The 27,063-nt window shown below is 37.9% G+C and overlaps 2 protein-coding genes across 2 annotated transcripts in view; one reads left to right on the plus strand and one right to left on the minus strand.

Annotated features, from left to right (window-relative positions):
* The window catches only part of LOC139936551 (vitamin D3 receptor B-like), a 272,855-nt gene that overhangs the window by 234,909 nt on the left and 10,883 nt on the right, over positions 1-27,063 (minus strand). Inside the window, exon 2 of the mRNA XM_071931399.1 lies at positions 7,702-7,832. The gene's annotated coding sequence lies outside the window, so the exon portion shown is untranslated. The remainder of the gene's footprint in view (positions 1-7,701; positions 7,833-27,063) is intronic.
* Positions 689-7,707, plus strand: LOC139936581 (S-adenosylmethionine-dependent nucleotide dehydratase RSAD2-like). Its single transcript, XM_071931426.1, has 7 exons — positions 689-1,346; positions 2,338-2,499; positions 3,019-3,155; positions 5,283-5,375; positions 5,865-6,014; positions 6,253-6,285; positions 6,760-7,707. The coding sequence occupies exons 1-7, from the start codon at positions 1,007-1,009 to the stop codon at positions 6,922-6,924; spliced, it is 1,080 nt and encodes a 359-aa protein (XP_071787527.1). The 5' UTR covers positions 689-1,006; the 3' UTR covers positions 6,925-7,707.

Genomic DNA, 27,063 nt, shown 5'->3' on the forward strand with positions numbered 1-27,063 from the left:
TCATCGTCAAGTAAGTTTTTATGCTAGCAATTGTTTTGAGTAATTAACATTAGTGTCCAGTGCCTTTAACAGAGATGGTATTTGCAGTGTATTAAGTTGCCTAAAAAGGGGTGAAGTGAGCTCATCTCAAAATCCGGGTATTGTGATGACTAAAGTTGCCATGACTGTAATTTGATGATTTTTTCTGCTTTTCTATGATGAAATAAAATATAATACAGTATTATAACATATATTTATTTTGTTTATTACTCATAGGAAGTACAAGTAAAACAATATGAGCAGATAATAAAATTTAAAAAATTAGTTTTAGCTGTTGCAAACTGTTTGCCAACCAAAATGGCCCATGGTATAGGGGCTTATTTATAAATGCAAACAAAATTCTTGGAGGCAAAATGGATATCATTTCATATAAAGAAAACAGTATTGGGCATATAATGGAACAGTGCCGATACCACATTTGTTGGTGTACTGTAAATAAAAAAAATAAAAACTCAGTCCTTTGTCAACCTTGGTTTTTCTGTGTACTTTCTATGACCTTTTGATCACTTGACACTGATTCTATTATACACACATGAATATACCTGTATACCTGTTTTGTGTGTTGCATTGCAGTTTGACAATAGAAAAAAGCTTATGACCTCCAGAGCATTGTTTGTACACAAGTTTTTACGTACATGTCCATTATGTGTTGGTACAAGTACATGTAGTAACTAGTGTGAGAAGGTTCTGGTTGAGACAAAAAAGTTGAGAAGTTTGGTGTCGGATGATCAGGATCAGAGCCGCCTGGATGGTGCATGAATCTATTTGAGGCTCTGGATTTATGTTGGTGCTGACTGCCCCGACACACAAGAAGAAGAATTTCAGTGAAATCATGCCTTTTTGAACTGGGGGCGTGGCGCAGAGTTATTGCCTGCATTTATACCGTAGGAGCTTTGGGTTGGTAAGCAGTTAGCAACGGCTAATTTCTATTTTCTCACGAACATAATCATTGAACACTGTGTCAGGAATGTCTATTGATACATTTATCGTGGGAATTTGGTCTGAGGACCGAATCAATGCGAATATAGGCATTTGCATTGCCATCGTTGTAGCTTTTACTGTAGCTTCCTTATGGGAAAAGTTCAGGACCAATGATGAGAAGAAACAAGATGCTGTGGGCAAAAAGGAGACTACAGTCGCCCAGGAAGGTTCAGGGGAGGATTCCCCTTTACTACCACAGAGCGTTAACTACCACTTCACCAGACAATGCAACTATTCCTGTGGGTTCTGCTTCCACACTGCAAAGACATCCTTCGTGCTGCCAATAGAAGAAGCTAAAAAGGGACTCCGCATGCTCAAGGAGGCGGGTAAGTACCACGAGGACTGATGGTTGGGTTTAAGGATTGAGACAGAAGTGGGGGGGGGGGGGGTGAGAGGAAGTTCATTCTTCAAGAGTAGGAAGTTTCCTTCACTGATTTAAAACTAAATCATTATTCATTCTTTAAATTCCAAGTCAAAGTTACAAACACCAACACCCACGCTTCAACATTAAAAAAAAAATCACTTCAATTTCTTAACACAGAGCAACCCAGCTTTTTCTTCCCACCCTCTCCAGGACAGCAGCAATGCTTTTAGGATAGTATAACAAGTCAAGATTCAAGAAACTATTAAAGCCGTAAGCTGCACCATCTTGTAATTTAAGTGTGCCAGTTAAAAAAAAAAACTTAGACTAGAAGTTCTGCAATCTCAGGTTTTTGGTGTGGTGATTTCCCTGCTGTCTTAAGCCTAAATGCCAGATGCGGTTAATGTTCACCTGAACTGCTGTGCTACGAGGTGTTTGGCTGGTTGAGACGGGCTTCCTGGTTGGTTGGATGCAGAGCGATCCCTTTAGAATTTGGTTGGAAGTGGAGTGATCCCTTTAGGATGGTGGCCATGGGACAGGAATCACAATACAGTGTATAAAAGGGGGCTGCAACCTGGGATCGACGACTGAGGGTTCATCTTTATTTCAAATATCAATAATTTATTAATTTTGGTTTTACCATTAGACGAATGTGTGTTAGCACTGTATACTCACAGGCATATTACTCCGGTGAGATTCAAACTGCCTCTAGCTACTGGGCAATCTTGGGGATCTAGTTGGTAAGACACTGAATCTAGAATTGCAAGGGTCGTGGGTTCGAATCCCACCCAAGTAAATATGTGATTTTTTTGTTCACAGGACTCAGGAAAGTTTACAGTGCTTACACACATCGTTTTAAGGTTAAAACCAAAATTAATATTCTTTATCCTGATGTATGTTTAACATCTATTTTATCAATGACTGAGATCACTCTCTACCTTTGATATTTATGACAGGAATGGAAAAAGTCAACTTTTCTGGAGGTGAACCGTTCATTGTCAAGCGAGGGAAGTTTGTGGGAGAACTCGTCCGCTACTGCAAGGAAGAGTTAGAGTTGCCAAGTGTTACTATCGTCAGCAATGGAAGCCTCATCAGTGAACAATGGTTCCAAGATTATGGTAAATCTTAGCATGTGGAGTCATACCTGGACTCAAGTATGGAAGACTGTCAACTGGACCAATTTTTCATTTTACAAAAACAGAATTGAAATAAATAAAATAAAACAAGAGGTGAAATTACCTCATGAAGTTTATCATTTGAACAGTTTTAATTAAGCACTAAGAAAAGTATCACATTTGCATAAAAGGGATAAAATGTTTTACCAGAGCAGTAGTTAAACCGGCAACCTCTAGATTAAATCCTCCACCGAGAGAGCTATCTATCCCTAATGTTGGCAGTCTCCAAGTCAACCTGTAACTGCCTTGTAACCAGAGATGGCAGGTTCGAGTCTCACTCAAGTCAAGTTTTCTTTGTTCAATCCAATGTTATATAAAACCTACCCATTCAGTCTCCCCTGTGGTCTATTACTTAAAATTTTTAATTTGTTCAACCCCAAATGAATTATAACAAAATATCAAACATTGAAGTATCATATTTAGCAAACTGCTGTTTCATGCATGACAATTTATCTCTCACAGGTGAGCATCTGGATATCTTGGCTATTTCCTGTGATAGTTTTGACCCTGCAGTCAATGAAAAGATCGGACGTCAACAAGGGAGGAAAGATCACCTGGATAGTTTGCACTCTGTCAGGGATTACTGCCACAAATATAAGGTATTAGAAGAATTTGAAACCAACCTCCTCAGCAGCTGTGATTCCTTTTTTTCTTTTTCTTACCGTCAAAATCCATGTTTTACTTTCTTCGAAGCATTTTTGGGCTTGACAATGATAAATTTAGTGGAGCGGGGTTTGAACCTGAGACCTCAAGATTGACGCACCATCGCTTTACCAATTGAGCTATCTAGCCCTAGCATTGGGGTTTCCCTATTTAAATTCCCACAAATATCAGGTACAGAAGTTAAACATAACTACCTCACAACTGTGATTACCTTTTTCATTTCATGTTTTACTTTTCTTTGAAGCATTTTTGGGCTGGAGCAGTTTTTGTCAATAAATTTGTTGCAAGGAGGGGGGAGCAGTCCGAAGCCACTCAACATTCAACTGCCGGATATCCAGTCAGATTCCCTGGCGATTTATAACTTTCCTTAAAACTTGCTGACAACATTAGTAATTGTCAAATACCAACACATTTGCACTTTTTATGTGACCAAAAACGTACAAGGAATCATACCTGTGACAGTTTGAACTCAATCGATCATTGGATTCAAGAGAAAATAGTTATGAAAAAGGGCCTTTTTGTTTTTACTAAAAACTTGTTTCTCAAAAACTGTAGCATTTCCAAGTAAAACCGATTTTACGGAAAGTTTTCCACCATGTCCTTATGCTATGTTCTGAATACATGCACACCCATTTTAATAATCCATGTATGTGTATACTCATAAAGCAAAGTATTCCTCATCACTTATTTTGTATTCCGCTCTCTACAGTAAAGTTCTCTATACAATTTTCCAAGCAAGCTAAGGCTGCTGATCTTTGAAATATGAAATGGTATGAATAAAGACAGATTACATTAGAGATGTAATTTTGCTAACAACCTGAACGAATATTTGGTTTGTGGTAACACCTTGTGTGTATCTACTTGCCAGGTAGAGTTTCTTCTTAGAGAACTGTCTTGCTTTATTCTACTACCGTGGAGTGCATGTAGATGTTCGGGGTTCGGGAGACTTCTCAGTTCTGAAAAGAACCATCCTGCTTTTTAACTATTACCCAGGCGGATGGTATCGAAAATAGGCTGGGACTACTACTTTAGCTTATAGGATTGTGATAAACTGTACTACCGCGAAGTCAGTTCTTAAATTGGTCTCAACGTTTCGACTAGCTGGTTCTAGTCAGCGTCAGGAGATATTGATACCTCACCGTGCAATGCCTCAAATCCTATAAACCTGAACGAATACACAGATATTTTTCACCGTTCTTGTGTATACACACTCCCTGCCCTTGGACTGTCTCTGAATGGGACAAAATGGTCATTGCTTATAATTCACAACACAGGTGAAACTGGTTTGTCCTAGTTCAGCTTTTTGGAGCTGCTGACCTGTGGCTAATAGTACTTGACCCTGAACAAGTATAAAAAGAAGCTCTCTGTCGTTGAAGTGGTAACACATGATCTTATTTTGAGAAAATTTAGAAAAATTAAAAAAAAAAAAAAACCCATTCTTTGCCATATTGATGATAAAAAATTTATCGGCTATGTTTTCTTAAGTCGAGGGAGTTCAAACCTTTCATTGGATAAAAAAATTGCCAAAGTTTTTCCAGGAAAAAAACTAATGCAGTTGGGTAGGGACTGAAAGCCCAATCCACATAGTATCTCAGGTGTGATTCTAACCACTATGCCAATCAAACAAACCCAAGTTAGTAAAGCCACAATAAAAACAATACACAAGAAAAACAACCAGAGCATGAGAAACCCTGTCTCTATGCAACTGCGTGATTTGAATTGCATTTTGTAAACTTTTTTGAACACTTTTTTTCTTATTAAGAAACTAAAGGTCCCTCTATAAAGGAAACCTGAAAAGCAACCAGCGAGGCCTAAAGATACCTGGGTACAGAAGATGATAAGGAAATGTCAGTTTTAGATGTAGGAGGGAAAACCCAAATATTGCAACATAAAGAACACCATAGGTGTCACCTATGCTATCAAACTGAAAAACCAATCAACTTGCAAGACTCACGTCCGGGATTCGAACCGGGGTCCACAGGGGTGAAAGTCAGGGAAGAAACCACCTAGCCAACCTGAATGCTCCAAACTGCTTGATAATATTGTTTTATTTATGTTCACAGATTGCTTTTAAGATCAACAGTGTTATCAACACCTACAACAAGGATGAGTACATGGCAGAGTGTATTCTGGATCTGAACCCATGCCGTTGGAAGGTTTGTAATGCAGCAGTAGTGTTCTTCATTATACAATGATATGATGAGGGTCACTAACTGTGGGTCCAACAACCATTCAGAGACAATAAAAGTCACTACAAGTCAAACGGCATCAACGAGTGACATCTCAAGGAACTTAACTGTTGGTTTAGCTGATGTAAAAAATTACTCATTAAACAAAAAACTTCAGTGGTAGGCCCTATTAAACAAAGTAATGTTATATTTTATTAAGAAATTAAAAGGATTTAAAAACATTGTGTAGTTGTAGTATTTTATGATAAAAGACACCTGTTTGTGTTAATGACATCATAGAATCTTTGAAGATAGGTCAAAATGGAGCTTGTTTGTTGTATGGTCTTTTTAGCCATGTGATGTATAGAACTCAAAAAGTTTTATGTCCCACATTTTACAGAGCCAATCACTAATGTATTTTTACATCACTTAGAAAAGAGACATTATTGTTTATTCATTTTGTTTTCCTCCTGAAAGGTTTTTCAATGTCTGTTAATCGGGGGTGAAAACAGCGGAGAGGACGCCCTTCGTAATGCTGAATCCTACGTCATCACTGAAGAGGAGTTTCAAATGTTTCTACAAAGACACAAAGATGTCAAATGCTTGGTCCCAGAGTCCAATGAAAAGGTAATCATTGTTACAGTAAAAGATCCAAGCAAGAGAAAAGGGAGCTTGTAACATGTTTTGGAAGTGTTGAGAATCTTTAGACACAACTTGACAGAAAGAATTGTGTTGTGAATTTCTTAGATTGCTTTATTTCTAATTTATTTGTGTATTTTAAAATCCTTATGAATGAGCACCGAACACAAACCCTATATTAAATTGCTCGCAATAACTGTGTTTTATTTTTCATTTCCTACACCAGATGCAGAACTCATACCTTATCCTTGACGAATACGTAAGTTCTTTTAAAATACACACATACATAGTCTGAAAAAAAGGAAACAATTTAAAAGTGTTTGTTTGTTGGGTTTTTTCCACCAGACAGATTATATGAGGGATAACTAATAGTTATTTTCCAGGCATTCTCATTTGTCTAACATTTAAAATATCTGCTCTAGATTGATAATGGGTTTGACAATTAGCTAGATTCCCCTCCCCCCCCCAAAAAAAAAAAAAAAAAATGACATGGAATTCTAGACATCTAAATGTATATATTTCTGACAAAAAAATTCCTTCTATTTGATAATACGCATTTAGAGTATCCGCAGAGAGTCTATGTCCATTCCTGAACAACCCCCTGAGTCTCACAGAAAAAGCTGTGAAAGTTTTATTTATTTTTCCAATTTCAACATCTCTCAAAAACAAACCCAAAACACTTTTAACTTAGCAGCATCCTATTTATTTATTTGTTTTATCTTTCTATTGACAGATGCGATTTCTAGACTGTACCGAGGGTACCAAGAAACCTTCCAAGTCGATGCTGGATGTGGGTGTTGCAGAAGCTCTCAAGTTCAGCGGCTTTGATGAGCAAATGTTTCTCAAACGAGGTGGCAAGTACACGTGGAGCAAAGGTGATATTAAACTGGAATGGTAAACTTCCCTTGGGGTGCGGACGGGAAATGAATATTCATTGACGTATGTAAAATCAAGGGGCCAGTGGTAAGACACTGGTAGAGCAACCAGTACTAATTGCAGTACAGAGATGTTATTAAAACAGTAGTGTACATCATAAAGACCTTTTTTGTTACGATGTTAGCCTTATTCAATGAATTCTTTTTTTGCAAAATCCAATAGGTTTTGTACGCAGTTCGCTATCAGATAATCTTATACCAAAACATTTTCCTATCGGTACAAGATATTAGAGCTTACAGCTTAATTTTGTTTCTCTAAAGTCCTATTCACATGACAGCAATTTAACAGGGCTCCCTTGCTTTATTTAAGCATGGTTGTAAAATGTAGCACTATTTGACAAGATTTTGCAAGAGAACTTGGAAAGTAGAAACAACAGCTGTCCTTTCACACAAGGTACATTTTGTAAAAGTTTACACCCATTGTACAGTTTCCAAATTGCTCTCATGTGAAAGGGCTTTAAACAGACTACCTCGTCATGAATTCATCATGTTTATAGATTACATTAACTCATATATCCTGCACCAAATGACATTATTTTTGCATCATTTTGTAGATAATAACTTTGGTTAATTTTTTGCACAGACATGACCCAATTTAAACCTTTCCTTCCGGTTCATAAATGGGCAAACTTTGCATCTTACACTCATGGAGATTTTGTACAAAGCGGCTAATCCGAGGAGAGAAAAATATCAAATCAGGAATTAAAATTAGTTTCAACAATAGATATAAAAACACTTACCAAGGGTCCTTAGGGCTTTGAAACTCTTGCTATAGCCCGCTCTCAAGAAATGTCAAACCTAGTCTCATCAAAAGATGACTCCATCCAAGAAAAGAAATGTAGTAGTTCAGTCCAGGCTTGGAACAGGCAATCTGAAAAATTTAGAATAGGCAACAAATATGCTGTTAGTCTTTGCCCATACCCAATGCACAAGAAAACACTGTCTGCTTAGTGCTGCCATCAGAAAAATAGGAAGTGTTCTTTATTATTATTATAATGGAGATTAGGTGTAAATGGCATAGTTGAAACTTGTTTATGATTTATTAAAATATATTTCAGGGTAGTGGAGGAAATAGAAACATTTATTTAGGAAACAATGAGTTGGATTTGTAATGTTAGGTTAACAATTTTGGTTTTGTATCTTTTCATATACACTGAAATATTTTAAAATATCAGTTAGAATTCTACCTTATAACCTTACTTTTTAAATATTTCATATTAGAGACAATGGACACTATTGGTGATTGTCAAAGACCAGTCTTCTCACTTGTTGTATCTCAACATATGCATAAAATAACAAACATGTGAAAATTTGAACTCAATTGGTCGTTGAAAAAACACCCTTGTCACACAAAGTTGTGTGCTTTCAGATGCTTGATTTCGAGACCGCAAAATCTAATTCTGAGGTCTTGAAATCAAATTCATGGAAAATAACTTCTTTTTCTCTAAAACTTTGTTACTTCAGAGTGAGCCATTTCTCACTGTGTTTGATATTATCAACCTCTCCCCATTACTCGTAATCAAGAAAGGTTTTATGCTAACATTATTTTCAGTAGTTACCAATAGTGCCCGCTGCCTTGAACAATTACTGGGTCTGTCCCAGTGAACCAAATGTGTAATTATTTTTGTGATTATTAATGGCTTATACACAATGTTATTAAAAGGGTGATGTTTCGGACAAATAACTATTTTTCATACTAAAACTACATTTACTAGGTGTTAAATTTTGAGGTAACTTAAAACATCAAAATAAATATCCTAAATATATTTTAAATAATATATATATGAATAACCTTGCGTTTTTATTATAAAATGTTAACAAGGATTGTGTAGAAAATTTGATCTCGTCTGAAACTATCGTACTTCACATAATTCCATACATCTTCATTGTAAATTAAGTAAGTAATTTTGAAAACATATGCTTTTGGTACAGGGCTGACAGTGCCTAAGCCAGAGCCTAAGCCAAGGCCTAAGCTACATCCTAAACTGCACTCTAAGCCGTATTATAAGCTGCAGTCTAAGCCACAACCTAAGCCACAGTCTAAGCCATATTATAAGCTGTAGTGTAAGCCACAGTGTAAGCCACAGTCTAAGCCATTCTATAGGCTGCAGTCTAAGCCACAGTCAGTCTAAGCCGTGTTATAAGCAGCAGTCTAAGCCACAACCTAAGCCACAGTCTAAGCCAGTCTGAGCCTGTGCCTAAGCAGCAGCCTAAGCAGCAGCCTAAGCAGCAGCCTAAGCAGCAGCCTAAGCAAGCAGCCTAAGCAACAACAAGGTGTAAAATTAAACACTGTTATTGCGTGTCATTTTTGTCATCTAACGGATTGGAAATAATACAGACAATGTGACCTCTGATGTCACTCGAAACCATAACATGATTCGCGCGCATATCGCCGGGCAAAACCATGTTTTGTGTTTTGGCAGCCAGCTAGTAAGTACACGCAATCTTACCATGACTACGCGTCTTTTTGCCCGGCGAAACATGACGTGTACAGTGTGTTTTCAACAGAGGGCGGTTTGAATGTTAACATGGTCACATCGTCTATACTAACCAATGACCCAAAAAAACAATACAATTATTAGTTCTATCCCACCAACAGAGGGGGCTATTTCGCTTTTAGTGTTATGAAGTGCTTGAAACAAAATGTACAAGTTCTGATCCAGATGTTTACTTCTTTCAAATGGATGTAGGTGCTGGCAGCATGGTGAGGAAAACCTCAGTGCCATCCCCCCCTAGACCATGCCCTCTTCAATTTCCAATTATTTTTTGAACATATTTAGTTGGATTGAGGTTGATTCCTGATTACAACAATGCCTTCCTTCTGTATTATTGGATTATTTTTTAACACTATTGCAAAAATGTTGACAAACCACCTGCGCCAAATAACTCTTTATTGGTTATAAATAAAACAAAATTACCTAAATCTTTTTGTAAAAAAGTAATTTTAAGTAACTACAGCACCTCAGTAAGTAATATTTAAGGGAAGCTTTCTACCATCATTATCTTTAAACCGTGTAAGTTTAAATCGGTCGAGTTGGTCTTTGAAAAGCGTTTGAAAAAATGTTATGAAATGCATATGGTTAGAAAGATATTTTAAAAGTAGAATGTAATGATCCACACAAGTATCACTCAAAGTTGCACGGTTTTCCTTTTACCTCGCGAACTAACACGGTCGGCCATTTTATGGAGTCAAAAGTTTTACTCCACAAAATGGTCGACCATGTTTCTTCGAGAGGTAAAAGGAAAACCGTGCAATTTGGAGGCATGTTTGTGTGGATCATTAAATTCTACTTTTAAATTATCTATCTAACCATTTGCATTTCATAACAACTGGTTTCAAACGCTTTTCAAAGACCAACTCGACTGATCCAAGGCAACATGTTCCTTTAATGCAAATCTGTGGACATTGTGTTTTGTGTCCTACAATAAGTACCCAAGACCCTTGAAATCTGTTTCCATTCTTGTATTTCAAACAAACTTCACACTGGACCTTCAGGTCTCTTACATTTGACAGATAGTCATTTGACAAAAAATTCTATGAAAGAATTACAACAAACATTGAATATCTAATAAGAAATGAATTCACAGTACGATGCACACATAAGTTCCTAATTAAAAAACAAATCGAACAGTCTGCCCAATGAGGGTAGATATTCCTGTAAGACGGGTTTAACTCTTTAGATGAAGGTCAGATATGAGAGCATCTAGACCATCTAGAAGGAGACATAAATATGTAACTAGAACAATCCCATTGATGCAAGGGATTTTAACGTCGGCGTTGACCCAATTTTCTTTTCTTTCATCCTTACTGAGAGGATTTCTGGGGCAGGTTGGTGAAACAAACTGACATTGTAAGATTGTCTTGTATTGGATTACAAGATAAATTGAAACCGGCTCGGTTGGTTTTAAACCGGTTGGTTGATTTTAAACCAGTTACGCTGATTCTTATCATGGTATTTGTAACAGTTTGACATCGATTGAGGCAAGGCGTACATGTAAAAAGCCATTTACGAGTAATAGATTTGAATAATATTTGGTACAATGACTGGCTTAGTCACAAGTTCACGCTTAATTTTGATTTCCTCAGACTGTAGCAGCTTGATTCATTTTTTAAACTGCACTCAGTTTCCAAAGATGCATGCGGTATATTTTTAAGATGGCAATTGTGCATTTGGCCCATATAATAGGATTTAAAATCTGTGTAGAAAGTAAACTCCATAAATACCCACTTACTCTAAATCCATGACGGCCATTTTATTTTTCTACCAACCTGAGCCAAAATTCAAAGCACTGCTCACCACCATCATGAACATGGAATTCTGCTCTTACAAATCCCCATAAAGCACGCACATGTACATGTAAGTCTTTGAACTGTAGTCGCAGAACTCCTTGGTAAGCACTGCCATGAAATTGGGCACACACCAACATGACTCAATTAAGTACATGGCTTTTTTTTCTGTAAACACGTACAAATGTATGTGGCAATACTGCAAATATTAGTTTCAAATCCTGGCAATGATGAATCTGAGCATTAGTATGCATGAGATTTATCACTGGGATCCCTGAGACTAATCATCCAAACACGTTTGTTGCCGTAAAATCCCAAAGCACATTCATGAACATCAGAGGGGAAAAAAAATGCACTCACAAAAAACACAAAAACAAATTAGAAAACGAAAATGCATCCAATTACATTCGTGAATTGAAAATGCCACACAAAGCAAACAGCAGACCAGAGAATTTTCTACTCTGAGCGCAAACGATATGACCATGTGATTGTTTGCACTGGGTTATATTACGTCTGCCAAGCTCCGCTGATGAAGTGCTTCTCCATCAAATGAAATCTCGCCAGCAATTTGGCAACACTGGATGAGAAATTAAACAGACACGGAGACAAATGTTATTAAAGTTGTTCTAGTTTCCTTACAATGTACGCGCCAGCGTGTAGGTTTCTCTTTCAGATAATGGTGTTTGACTGAATCCAGCTCACTAGTCACTTTTCTAGAGAGTGTGGGTTTTTTTTCTGTTTTTTTTCTTCTTTTCACATTGAAGATGATAGAAATGAAATGATATGTTTGGAAAAAGGAACATATCATACAAAAAAATATATGTAAACCTCACAAAAACAGTATTCCTGTTTAGTTTCTTCTGTGATAAAGCTTGTTTAAAACAAATAACACAAAAAGTACAACAATTCCAAGACTCTACAAACAATTTGTTCCTTCCCTAAAAATTGGGTTATTTAAACCGGACTCAAGTAAATCAGAGTGCTTGTCTTGACTCATATATGGCAGTCGCTAGTTTACCTCAAAGGGATTACAAGAAAACCTGAACACCCCTTGTGTCTTTGGTTAGACACCCACCTGAATCCTACAATATCCTCCATTCTAGTGTAAGCAAAGTGTCGCAGGGGCAAGATTGTCACCTTAAGCTCTACTACCATGTCTACTAACAGAATATGAGTAAAGTACAGCATGGGCGCCATTTTGGTAAGCAGGTGTTTTGTTAAAACATTGCTAGCAATAGCATTGGTCATTGTCTGAACTGATTTATTGTTGCATTAAAAGAGTTACTTTAAAAAACTACAATGGTCTCCATTACATACTCCACATTCACCCTGAGTTGAAACTCTTGCACCTGCGGTAGCGCTATACGATCTTTGATCGTAATTCAACCCCAAACTATTGGCCCTTTGATAGCATTGATATGGTTAGCTCAGTTATAATCAATTGATTTTTATGCCTACAGTCCCAGATCCTTCAAAATCAGACTGTTTTTCTGAGGAGGATTTTTTGAAGATTGAATTTTCATGATGTACATGTATACAAACAAAAGATAAAATATGTATTTTACCAGTATGTACAAATATTAAGTGCATTGGAGTGCACTGTCGTAGAATATCACCACAAGGTGATATATGGACTGTTCTATTGTGGAAGCCGAGTGAAATGGATGACCCCGAATGAGTGATTATCTTCCACTACAAATGCGAGAACAAAATGCATTCAATATTTGGTTTATAAACTCACAAACATCAACCTTGTCTGTCATGACACAACCTTGCCCCATATACAGGGGTTGCCCTTAACTTTTTTTTCAACTGGCCAGCAGGACCAGTTGGCTTGATTTTTCACTGGTCCGCCAGGTTTTTGACTGGTCCGTCAATTTTTTATGCTATTTTTTTTTTAAACTAATAGTATTCTGTTGTATACCAACTGCTCGATTTTCGATCGTCGCTATTTCACTATTTCAAAATTCAACATGATTTGCAACGTCAACTTAACTGCACTGGAAGCCATACTTTATTTATGTGTACCAAGTTATTGTGTTCGTAAAGGATAATTAATTTGAGAGTATTTTTTCTTTAAAAATGTAATAACAATAGCGTTATTAAAGTTAATTTAAAAACAGGTCAAATTATTTGTCAGAGCAAAATGGTCTTTATTTAGGTAGTTTTTTTTTAGTCCACGGTTTATTGTAAGCACTCAACATAAAAGTATTCCTAAGTAAGAAGAACTTTTTTATGAAGAAAAAAAAATAGTGTTTTTACTATAAAAACACCCCAAAAAACACTTTAAAACCGACTGTTAAAATATCATTAACTTTTTATGTACTGCCTTCAAATCTACTGTGGGGGAGGGTTACGTGCGATCGCTCAAGTTATTTTATCATGTATAAACATTGCCTATTATTGTAGTTTTAATAAGTATTCATAAACATAATACATCGTACCCATTCCTCCATGTCGTACCGAAGTTCCAAAATCTTCCCACTTTCGTCCAGAAAAAACCCCAACAAAAAGTAGACATCAAAAAAGTCCATGAAGAAGCATACGAGTTTGACGGTATTTTTTTCAATTATGTGTATGGAATGGTCGGTGCCGGTGTCTGTTTTGTGAACAAAATTTTCATTTAAAAACGTTTTTAAAAGCAGCAAAAACAACTGCGCCTTTGTTTAACACATGATTGCTTTCTAGAACCCAAGTCTTTCTTGAAATCAACTCGCAAAAAACCCCAAACAACCGCGCATTATATGTGACCAATAAAACCATAGATAAACTAGATCGCCCACCAATCGCCCGCAAAAAAAAACAGCCCCAAATAACAACAAAATTACCCAAAATCAGGACGGAAGAACTTTACTAAACACAATTAAATACTCCTTTTTGCTCATCCAGAGTATCCTAGCTTGGTAATTTTTGTTGAATGAAGCCTCACCGTCTCGCTCGTTTTTCGTAAACACGCTAGACTCTTATTCCCACACGGAAATCTGCTCCGTTGACCGACCATGCTGCTGACAGAATGTGTTTTGCTTTGTGGTCTTCTGTCAAGGCGATTGAAGCTAGTTTTGTAAGCTATTGCGTACTTTCACCAATAGAGGGCGTCTATTCCCACGCTATCGAATATTCTGAAACGCCCTCTAGCGTTCAGTATTTCTTACACTTTCTGCCACACGTGAACTTATACGAAGACTATAAGCCTTTGCGTTACATGATGGGATTTTGCGCTGTGTACGCGTGATCATCGGAAGTTTGCCAGCGTTCAGCGGCACTTCGAGTGATTTTTATTACGTTTTATCCAAACCTTGAGTGAATGTTTTTACATTTTATTCGAGCCTGAAAATAGTTTAAAATTTTCATAGTTCTGTAGTACCGCTGCCGATATTTTTGACTGGTCAGCCGGACCAGTTGGCAAGGTGTTTCAGCTGGTCCGCCGCGATTTCTACTGGCATTTGGCCAACGGACCTGCGTTAAGGTCGAACCCTGCATATAGACAATATAGGCGGGGAACAATAATACAGAAACGGCACTGCCAAGCATCTCAAGCGTCCTAAGTTTATCCATGCAAGACTCCTATATTAAATTTTGAAACTGAAACAACACGCTGGAATTTACTTGGGTGAACAATGAATGCCTGAAAGATTTCAAAACTTGTTGAATGCCAATGTGAAAAACATAATTTGCAATCAATTGATACAAAATGTAAGTACAGTTTCAACACTTGAAGTTGTCTTTTCAAACACTTAAAATTGTCATTAAAATTGTCATTTCTACCACCGCTTGTCATTTTGCCATTTACAGAACATGTACCTCTCAGTTACAGCAACTGATTCTTAATCAATTACATTTCATACAAGATACATAAAAAAGATTTCAAAATAGTAGCACAAAATTTTCCATTCTCGTTTTCAAAGGGTGTTTTCAAAGTTCTAAAAAGGTCTGAAAATAAGTTGTCTTACAAGTGCCAATTACTCTCACACGTTATCAAATGAAAATGTGGTACTTCAAACAAAAGCATCCACAACTGTGCTATGTTTGATTGTCAAACCGTTTCCATTTATTCTCTCTTTTATATTTTAAAGTCGGCAAAGCAAGTTAAAAACGGAACCCTTTTATTTTTCAGACTGTTATTAAGACAATCCTCACAAGCCTAAAACAAATCAATACCAAACCAACCAGAAACAGTTCAATATGTACATGGAACTGTCTAAACAACGAAAATGTCTGTTAGTTGAGTTGACGTTGATATCCCATTCAGTTTCTGCAGATGCAGTGGCAGTCAGGCAAAGAATAAACCAAACACTGCCTGAAACCAGGCCAGGCAGACAAAATTAAACGTGACAAGACGACCACGGCCAAGAGGCTAGTATGCTATCTGAAACAATTTGTCGTATGCAGAGCTACAATATTCAATGGCTTTAGGTTTTTTTCCCTCCCCTTGATTTTTTTCTTCCTCTTAATGTTTTCATCCCTCGTTCGTATTTCCTCGCACTAGTTCCGCTTTTGAGCCTTGGGTGAGATGTGAGACTGCCCGGGATATGGAGAGGCATTATTAAATCAATTCCGGGGAGGGGAAAAAAAATTAATCATTCGGCAATATGGAGACAATTTAATTGGTGCCCACCGAGATCTAACAAGGAATTCCACCTTGACGTTAAGTTTACTGTTCGCACAATCCTCTGATGTACTCGGAGGAGTGGGGCGTGGGAGCAAGATGGGTTAAGAGATATAAATTGGACAATCAAATGTTCCTTTTATTATCAAAACGCATCTGAAACTGCAAATTATAAAAATTGTTGACCTCAATATAGGATTTGATTAAAATGTCAGAGTGCCTTTTTATAGTATGAGGTTCTGTTCACACAATGCACAACAGCAAGGATCGTAGATATAGAATCAATCAAATAAATATTGTAATAAATCCTGGAAGAATGATTTGCACCACTAGAGGGCAGTATAATCAATCTACAAGACCATGCTCAACCCCTCATCAACTTCAAACATAACTTCAGTTCTTCCATTTTTGTTATAGGGGCATAACCGAGTAGGATCTTGTTTGAGCATATTTTTTTCTGTGGGTTTAACTATGTTTGAATTATGTGTCTAGTTGAACAGAGTGCTTTTACAAAGACAGAAATTAATTATAATTCTTTAAAAGAAAGTTTGATTAATTTAAAACTCACTGATTATGAAATTTGTTTATGGATTTGTACAATCTTTATGTCATTTGAAAGGTATTTTAAATTTCATTTCAACACTCCACAAAATGTGACCCCTTTGACCTTGACTTCCCGTTTAAACCGGAAATTGTTTTATATTGGAAACAAAATCCCACTCCTGAACCAGACATTGAATTGATAAGGTGAAATGTCACAACCAATTCATTTAATCACAATTTGATGGCATCACTCATGAACACCTTGCTTTTGAAATTAACAAAAACTGAATGTATAGTTATGATTACGACAACGGGTATGGTAAGTTTTTGAATTACAAGACCTATTTATATAGCACCTTTAAAGAGTTTTAGAACTGTACTGGGGTTTTATTTCACACTACACAACACAGGAGCTACAGGTTGCGTACCATCCACAGGACAAAGCAATAAATTAAGTGTCTTAAGAACACAAGCATCAAGATGGGACTCGAACCCACACGCTGCTGATCAAAAACACCAGAACTTGAGTCCAGTGCGATTGACCGCTCAGCCACGACACGTTACCTGAAAGGGCAAAGGCACTAAGGCATTTTCTCTTTGGCAAAGGGCACCCTATGAGGAAATTGTAAATTTCTACTGGAGCATTTCAAGGGCACCTAGGCAATGGCAAGGGGCAACGGAGGCAATCGCCTCCGTTGCCTCCGGGAAGTATCAGGCCTGCTTTATTTTGACAAAATTACATCCATGTGAGGCACAGATACATGTAGATGAGTAACACCCATCCTCGTTCCCAGGGGTGATCGATCACGCCGCGCAATTTTATCCAAGCATGCCTTGCTCGATCAAAACCCCTGGAATTGGTTCATTAATTAAGCGACCGTGGTTCATCCTTGTTTTTTTTGGTTTTTTTTTAAAGAATGTGTTCATGCCATAAGAAACGCGGGCTTGATCATGCAAATATCTTAAAACTACGCACGCGCACACTTAACATCTAATGCATAACCAATTTTATGAGCCAATCAGCTTTGTTTCTCAGTACATCACTCCCAGGGGTTAGTGCGAGAAACACGGCACGATGCCCATGGTAGCCAGGGTGAGTAACACCAAATCTAAGCATAACCTGTCCGCCATGTTAGAAATAAAAAGAATTCCCAAACTTGCGAAAATGGTAGATGTGCATTGTGCGGAGGTGCGTTTCGCAGTGTGCAAGAGGTCAATAAAGGCATCTTGATGGACCACGGTGTGGAAGTGTTTAGTCCAATATACATTGCTTTAACAAGTGATGGAAATAACACCAATACCTTTATCTGGTTCAAACATTCAAATACATACAATACTTGCACACAATCACATCATAGTTCTTCAAAAACCGCAAAAAAAAGGAGTAAATGTTTCAGTAATTTACTTATTTATTTAAGTTCCACATGGGAAGATAACCTTTCGTAACTCCCCCTCAACAACCGCACCGCTTAGGTTATTCAACCCAATGCAATGACAGACCAAGCTATTGGGTTAAACCAGGGTAAAATTGGCTATTAGCACAAGTTTAACTCCCCTTTATCAGGCAGGCCTTGGGGCTACCTCAACCCATATAATTATGTTGTGGTCCACCTGGCCTTAAGGTATACACTGGCCCCGTATTTCCTGAGTAGTCATGTTACCATGCTGCCGCATCGGATCCAGGGGGGGGGGGGGAGCACAGAAATCAACCCCATGTAAGATTCTGTTTTCTGTTTTTAAACGGGTGAAGGCAGTGCACCAGTGTATTTGATGCTTGATCATCCTGCTTCCCACCTGCCTTACTGAATATATCTTTTTATTCAGGATTTGTTCTACAGCTTTTAAAGGAATGTCAAACCATTAGTTTTGCAGAGGGGTACAGTATTCCGTCAAACCCTCCAAGAAGAATTGTAAAACACATACAGCATTTAATGGTTTTATATATGTTATTCTTCTGCCTGGTATGTCTCTCATACTCACACATGATCTTGGAGGGGGGGGGGGGTGGGAAGCTGGACGAGTAGTATAGTATGCTTTTGTATGGCTTTTGGTAAAGAAAATCGGAAGTCAAGTTTTAAAACGAATATTAAAGACACTGGACAGTATTGGTAATTGTCAAAGACTAGCCTTCACAGTTTGTGTATCTCAACATATGCATAAAATAACAAACCTGTGAAAATTTGAGCTCAATCGTTCATCGAACTTGCGAGACAACTATGAAAGAAAAAACACCTTGTCACACGAAGTTGTGTGCATTTAGATGGTTGATTTCGAGACGTCAAGTTCTAAATCTGAGGTCTCGGAAATCAAATTCGTGGAAAATTACTTCTTTCTCGAAAACTACACTACTTCAGACGGAGCCGTTTCTCACAATGTTTTATACCATCAACCTCTCCTCATTACTCGTCACCAAGAAAGGTTTTATGCTAATAATTATTTTGAGTAATTACCGATAGTGTCCACTACCTTTAATGCCCATATACTGATAGATAACCTGACCTAGAAAATTTAAAAATTACTAGCTGATTCTGGCGCTAATTTCTCAAAATTTGCTGTACTTTGTATAATTTCTAAACCATGCAATCAATTTAAGGGCATTTGAGAGAGAAACTCATAAAATCAAACAAGAAACTATTCAATCTGTCTAATACAAATAATTCTTATAACTTTAGTGAAGACAGCACTTCAGAAAATCATGTACAGTCGCACGAATTACTGACACCGCCACGAGATAAATCACTTTAAAAAAAAAAAAAGTTAAATATTCACAATTGATTTCTCACAGATTAACAACTGAAGTGGGCATCTTATCTTTAACATTCCAGCCATGAATCATTCTAGTACATGATAAGGTGGGTATGCTTTCTGGACGATGATGGTTAACCTTGCAAGACGCCTTGCAAGATGCCCCGACAACGCACTGTTGGGGGTGAAGGAAGGGGTCCCTTCTGTCAAGTCAAGGAACTCTTTTTAACTTCCAAACTAATTCATCACTCTAAGCGTTATATTTCTGGAGATGTTCAGCTGTCCATGGTTTGGCTTTGGGGCAAGCCTGGTTGGTAAAAATCTTTGCTAGAATTACACCTGGAGGTTTTCTAGCACACAAATTTGGAAACAAGTCTGTAAAAACATCCATACTTCATGTCCAAAGTGAAGTTTTGGGAAACTCAGTACATCAGCACAATGGTTGTTTGGGTCCACTGGTTTTGGCCTAAGTGTCCCTTACAAATGACCTTCCACAGACTTCCTTATTTTCAAGGAAGTGCACTTATATGTGCAAAAGGTATGAAATGGGCATGAAATGGGCATTTTACAGTACACAGTTCATAAGATATCAGTAACAATTGTTGCTGAAATGGAGGGATTAATTGCAGTTGATAGCTGTTTTTTTTTTACAAATTGTTAACCCCAAAACAAATACTTTTGATGTTTTCTTCAAAGATATGTTTTATGGGATAACTCCTTGCGATGTTTGATATGATCTTTCATCTATGTCATGTTTCTAGATGTTAAACTGTGTTCTTGAATGGGATGATAAAACTACACATGATTAATTAGTAGAAACAACAAGAGGCAGTAATGTTTCCTCTTTGGACTTTGGAGCTTAGTTACTCCCAAAATGAATGACCATAAAAACTTACTAGGTAAGAAGCACTGCAGCTGTTGATAATGTGTGACATTTTCAGAAACTAAGTACCCACTGCCTCCGTTTTTGTGAAAATACTGCGACAGTTTTTTGCTGCTTTCTCAGAAAGTGGACACTATATTCAGCTGAAACTTTCACATTTCACTTTTAATAAACCTTTCTTTATAATTTTTCTGACAAAATCAGCATTACGAAAAAAAATACCAATCTATGACCTTTTAATCACAATCACTAATGGACAGTCACTAAAATTCAACATTTATTTAACAAAATACTTCGTCCCTTTAAACCATCTCACTATCAAGAAAATAGCCTGTGCAAATTTCACTGAAAATGCTGCTCACTTTTTCTAGAAAACGAGGTATGTTACGTGTTTTGTTGTGTTTTTAAACATAGCACTTTTCTTCTCTTATTTCTCTACCCTTGTAGGCACGAGACTTAAAGCTGGGTTCCGTCGCAATTTTCTCAATAAAGGTAAAATCTCAGATGGAGTATTTCAAGAGAAGCTTACGTAGAAGATACATTTCAATTTCTAGATTCAAGGAACCTGAGACACAAACAAATTATAAACAACGAAGTCAACACCAGTCCTCAACCGATCCAAGACCCTTTGCCAAACACCAAAAAGCACCAGAAGCAACCGTCTGGGTAATGAACTTGACTTCTCACAGGAGGAACCAAACACCGGGCCCAAGGAGGGCCCTGGGACTCTGCGATATAAATAGTCCCCGATTGGGATTGCCCCTAGCACTTCAGCAAGGCTAGTGACTGGGAAATTGGGTCAAGGGACCATCAGATACTGGAAGGGATGGTGTGTTTTAGGGAAAGCATACAGCAAAGGACCTGATTTACTAAAGCTGTTAATGGGAAGAACGGTTGTTTTAAATGAGACAAAACTTCCCAGAGAAAATATATCAGCAGAGAATCCACTAAAACCATTTTGGCAAGAAGTCTTTTTTAAACTAGAGCAGCCATGGCTAGCTGCTGATCGCCCGATGGAAAAACAATTACTAAAAGAGAAAAAAAAAATATTTGATTAACTCATGTTTGGGGTTTTGGAACCATCCATGTTTGAAAACCTTTTTATATTTTAATTGTTTCAACTCATTCAACTGGAACCAGTATCATAATCACAACATATATTCTTTTGATAAAAGTCTGCATATCAGTGACAATATTCAATACGGCAAGTTTCCAAAAGGATGGAATAGACACTACATTGAACCAAACCCATTCATCACTGGTGAACGCTCACCATAGTCCAGTGGTTAGACTGCAGGACTTGCAATTACAAGGTTGTGGGTTCAAATCCAATCAAGCTTTTAAACCACTGATTTCACAATGACAAAGAGTAAGTATTGTCATCTAGTTACAGAAACACAATTTCTTGACTTGTGCAACTCCCAATCAAACCCAATGTTTGCATGAGAGCAAGAGATTGACTTTTGCCAGCTCAGTGTTTATATCCCCGTTTGGGAATTTGCCATGTCCTCTTGACGGGAAGATCATTCAAAAAAAAAATTTTACAGTTAAAAAAAAAAATCATTTAACAAAAGTGACAATACAGCCAGGAATTAAGACCAACATGAATTAATCATGAAGCAATCACTACCGACCAACATTGTTAACATATACACTTTCTAATTCAGTGTGACAATACCCACTCTGGAAATCTGGAAGATATATGCCACATATAAATTTATATGAAATTATTTGCCAATTATGTTTTGACAGGACTAATCTTGGGTTTCACAGCCACAGGTGCTGAGTTGGTACACCCTCATTGCTTATCTAATTAATTGACGAGGATCAAGACATAACTATTTATGCATTCCCGATGTGGTGTAAAAGGCCAGCGGCATCCGAATTCAACCAGGGAAGAGCTCGCAGACTATGTGTCAGTATATGTGATAGGCTGACATTGCAGCTAAAACTGGGTTACTTAGATATGTAACAAGTCGGTCATATCACTAAAACATCTGTGAACCACTTTACTCTTTCAGTTCAATTTTGGGGGTCAGAAAGATGTCAAACCCAGTGCATTTTGTTTCTTAAAACAGCATGAATGTTGAAATGTTCAAAACATCCTGTGAAATCATACTTGATATTACTCTTTGTAACAACTTCAAGTTTGATGGTGTTTGTTTAAACTACCTTACAGTCAGACAGCCTGGATAACTCTAGAAGTTCCAAAACGTTTCAAAAAGTAAGAGTCACAGAAAACATTTTGAAATACCAATCCGAAGTGGTTAAAGGAACACGTTGCCTTGGATCGGACGAGTTGGTCTATAAAAAGCGTTTTAAACCAGATGTTTTAAAAGTAGAATATAATTATCCACAAAAGTATCACTCAAAATTGCAAGGTTTTCATTATACGTCATTATAACACTGTCAGCCATTTATGGGAGGAAAAAATTTGACTACTTTTATTCTACTTTTACATCATCTTTCCAACCATACCGATTGTATAACAAACTGTTGCAGAAGGCTTTTCAAGGACCAACTCGACCGATCCAAGGCAACGTGTTCCTTTAACAGGAATGTTAACTATGGCGTTGCCCCCACTGCCTACTGAACCGTCATACTTTTGGAAGCAACAATGTGCTCACCTTATCCAAATTCTGGACGATACTTTTTGAAAGATCATCGAAGTTGAAATGAACAAGGGCAATACATTCCAAAATGATTTGGATGAAAAAATTAATTAGAATGGTTACTGAAGGTTTGCAGTTTCGACCAGTATACCCTAGATAGAAATTATATTGTTAGCTATGGAACAGACCTAAACTGAACAACAACAAACCTAAAACGGTCTAGTTTTCACCCTTTACACTAGTCCGCTGGCCAAATGCCAATTAAAGAACCAGAGGACCTGTCAAAATAACTCTGAATACTCAAAGTGGCTTATTTGGTGTTAAAAAGCATCCCTATTTAATACACCGTAAGGACGAGTGAAAAGGCTGACAGACAATTGCAATGACAAGCGAACTGTTCCTACAGGCCAGTCACTGAACAAGTTAATGGCAAACCCTGAAACCTCTTCTTTGCATGGAGTTTTGATCCTGAAGTTGAATCTAAACAGTAATTATGCCACTAAATACGCTGTACATAAAAACCTCCCGCTAAAGGTATACCCTCTCCACAAGACCACACTGAACAACCAAGAATTATCCCCGTCCCTCCGCAATGCAAATAATCAGCGGCAATGCTAATGGCCCATAGTCTCACAACAGGAGGAAGTGGATGAAGCTGTGCTCAGAGTCGAAGAAGAAGAAGAAAAAGAAAAAAATGGGAATTCAAGGAAAACAAAATAGAGCAGAGGGGAAAAAGTGGTTCAACACTTACAGAAAAGTAGGCCAGGTCTTTAATGTGTGGACATGCATCTGTGTGTGTATTCGCTTTCAAGGTCGTGTGCGAGGGAATGAGCATAGCTTAAGTGGTTTCTCTGAGATGTTGTTTGCATTCAAACGAGTCCCGCTAGGGCAGGAGGGGAGAGAAAGGCAAACCGTGACCCGGTGTACACGTACGTGAAGATACACAGTACGAGGCAATGGCACAGGAAATCTCTCGCTCTCTCACTCTCTCTCTCTCTGCCTCGGACCCCGAAGACGGGACCTGCATGTTTAATTTCAAGGCGAGACCTTCGATCGTGTGTAAGAATGAAAAGAAAACAGATGGGAAGATAAGGAAAAGGAGGAGTAGCAGGGGCAGGGGGATGACATTTTATACTCGTAGATTCTTGGAGGGAGTTGGTGTAAAAGAGGAAGATGTACTAACACGGTTGGCCATTTATGGGAGTCAAATTTTTGACTCCCATAAATGGCCGACTGTGTTAATTTGCAAAGTAAAAGGAAAACCATGCAGTTTCGAGGCATATTTGTTTAGGTCATTGTATTCTACTTTTACAATATTTTTCTGGCCATATGCGTTTTATAACAAACTTTGTTTTCAGTGTATTTAAATGGTTGCTAACTGGCCTTTAGTTAGGTTTTATGAATCCAGGGCTTCATTTAATTATTATTTTTTTTTCTTCAATTTTGTGTTGAATTTGTATAATCTTTTTGTAAAGTGATGATAGCATTTTGAATCCCTTCCCGACATAGGTGGTTTACCACTGTTGTTTGGCCACAATGAAATATAAAATATCGAAACAAAATCCTTTGCTAGCTGAAAATGGCTTTATAAAAGAGACATTTCTTTATTGTCAGTGAAGGCTCCCTTTTTACCCACAACAACCGTCTCACATTAGAGTAAAAAAGTTACTGCCCAAGAAGTTTTGCAAGTTGCCTTTGAAGACATATTTGTTCTCTTTTAAAACTCAATCAATGGAAGGAACTTTTAACACTCCGGTCCTAATGATTTTAATCCCCTTGACAAATACACAGTTTTTATAAACATGGATTAGCAATACGCACTTCACATCGTTCCTGATTGTCTGTTTGTGTACAAAACAAGAGTGGACCCAACTGACTTGAGACAAGATCAATGAGTGGGCTCTGTAAGTTCTAAACAGTCCCCAACCCCCCTCCCGATCATATCAGCCATGCATCGGGGGGGATTGTCTCGAATCTCTTCAAGCACCCTCCACCCACCTTCAAGAAGAGCTGGAGAGCCCTTCACCCGCCGACCCCCAATAGACAACCACAAGAGTCAGGTAAGTCGAGGAAATGATGACCGTCTCGGGATCTGTGACTGACTTCCAGTGAGCATGACAATAAAGAGCTGTATGAAGTTGGTCAACACTCGGCCATGCCATAGCATCAGAGGAACAATTTTACTTCAAGCTACCGAGAGCAGCCCCCCCCCCCCCCCCCACATGGGCACAGGCTGGAAGGTGGTTTGGCTTAACCTCTTCAAATAACACAGGGTAAACGCTGGGTTCCTGTCTGGAATTGGCTCTTGAAAAAGGGCCCTTTCTCCTCTTCCCAATTGAAGCCCTTTCCAAGCTGAACAGGAAATGTGGTTGAAGAGGGTATCTTGTTTGTTATCTAAGATAAGAGTCCGGCCGCCTTATTAAGAATATAAACTGACACATGAGCATGAAGAAAGATTTCTAAGACAAGAACGCTCTTTTAACAGAGATCTCACATAACGTAGCGACTTGTAAGACGTTAAAAGTCCAACGAGCGCTGAGATGTAACACAAGACACACTCTCCATGAGCATCCAACTCCACTTGACTTGTCAAGAGGCCCTGGTGGCCCTTCAGATATGGAATGGGAGACCATGTCTGGATGATTTGTTTGCCGACTCAAGGATCTCATGCTCATGATAATGCAATGCTCTATGAAGTTAGCCCAGCATCACAAGAAAGAAAAGGAAAAAAAGTACAGTCCGGGAGTGTTACTACACTACACAGGAAATTCATTGGCATTTTGGAAACAAAATATGTCTGTAACTTGATCTGCGTTCAGTAGCTTAGAGGGATATCTGATCATTCATCTTAAAATATTTGATCTGTTATCAGCTACATTTAACAGATTTCAGATGTAAAAATGGTGACTTGATATTTATTGAACAAGAGTGAATCAAGGCACCTATGTGCAGCGCGCTCTATGAAAAAAAAACCCAGTAAATGTCCCTTTTTTGTTGGTTGTTGAAATAATGTGCGCATCAAACCTGCTCCTTGAGTGAAAAATTTATTTGGAAATTATTTCCTTAAAATGACGAATCTTGGGATAACTATACCATGGAATAGAACAACTATTCATTCAATTGGATGTTAAAACATCCCTCCAGTAAAAGAACATTACTCTTTTACAAAATATAAAGGTTTCATTCATAACTGCACAAAGGACAGGTTGAACCGTGTCTCTTTTCAATTCTTTGGATTCAAAGCTAAATAAACCTTCTGTGTAAAGTTGACGATGGGTAGAGCAGGCTTGTTGAAACGTTGAGACCAATAACAACTCACTCCTCAGCAGTTAATAACAAGAAGTCTCTTTGATCTGCTTAGCAAAACTAGTAGTCTCAGACGATTTTTTTGTACCTCGCAGGTAGTAGTTAATAAGCAGAATAATTATTTTCAGAACTAAGTAGTCTCCCGACTTCCGAAATCTACTCGGTGACAGGAGGATAGATAACAAGACAAGTCCAAGAACAAAATTTACACAGTCAAGTAGATAAACACATGAGTTACCGCAAACTGATTATATATTGATACCTTGCTTGCAATGTCTCAAACCAACATACTGTGTTAAGTTGCCAGAGATTGCGGGGGCTTAATTAGCCAGAAAGTCCAGATATGTGATTCTCGAGTTACAATACCTTGGGGTCAAGGCCCAGTTATAATAGTTGATTCCGAGTCAGAGTTTGAGTGTTTTGCCAACGTGACTCTAGTCCTGGATTTGAGTCCTACAACTCTGCACAGGGTGCTGCCAAGAACAGCTTTTGTGTCAACGAACGATAACAGAGTAACCAAACCGCAGCGGCAGCTGCTTATTCAGAAATGGCTTCATTAACTTGGGTTATTAATGGGGCAATCAATATCTAGTCCCCATAACCATACCATGTAACTTCTCAACTTCTCATCATCACAAAAGATTGAGCTGTGGCCTTCAAAAAATGTGTAATGGTGAGTTTATTAGACCAATTAGGAATCCATAATTAGGCATCTTGAAAGAGTTAAGATTCTTCATAGTACATACAGTGAATGGTGCTCCATAAGTGACATGGTTGTGCACACACCCCCTATTGTGTCTTCAAGGATTTTAGGGAGGGAGAGATACTTCTGTACAAACGCAAAAGAGTGAGTCAACTATGGTTTAAGTAGGGGAACATTTGGGAGGATCGGGGTACACTCTGCCCCAATATTTGGCATGATTTAAGTGGCTTTTAGCCTCTTGCTTGCCTCAGTCAACCGGTTTTGGTGTAAAGAATTCCTCCATCCCACTTTTTGTCATTTTTGTCATCTCCTGAACACTGATTCTAATCCACGAGGGGCCAGATTACTTCCTTTCCAGCCTCAGTTTGATTGCATCGATTTTATCAGGATTAAAACCATTTTAGAGATTCCTCTAT

This window comes from Asterias amurensis, chromosome 1 (assembly GCF_032118995.1).
Source record: "Asterias amurensis chromosome 1, ASM3211899v1".
Classification (NCBI taxonomy): Eukaryota; Metazoa; Echinodermata; class Asteroidea; order Forcipulatida; family Asteriidae; genus Asterias; species Asterias amurensis.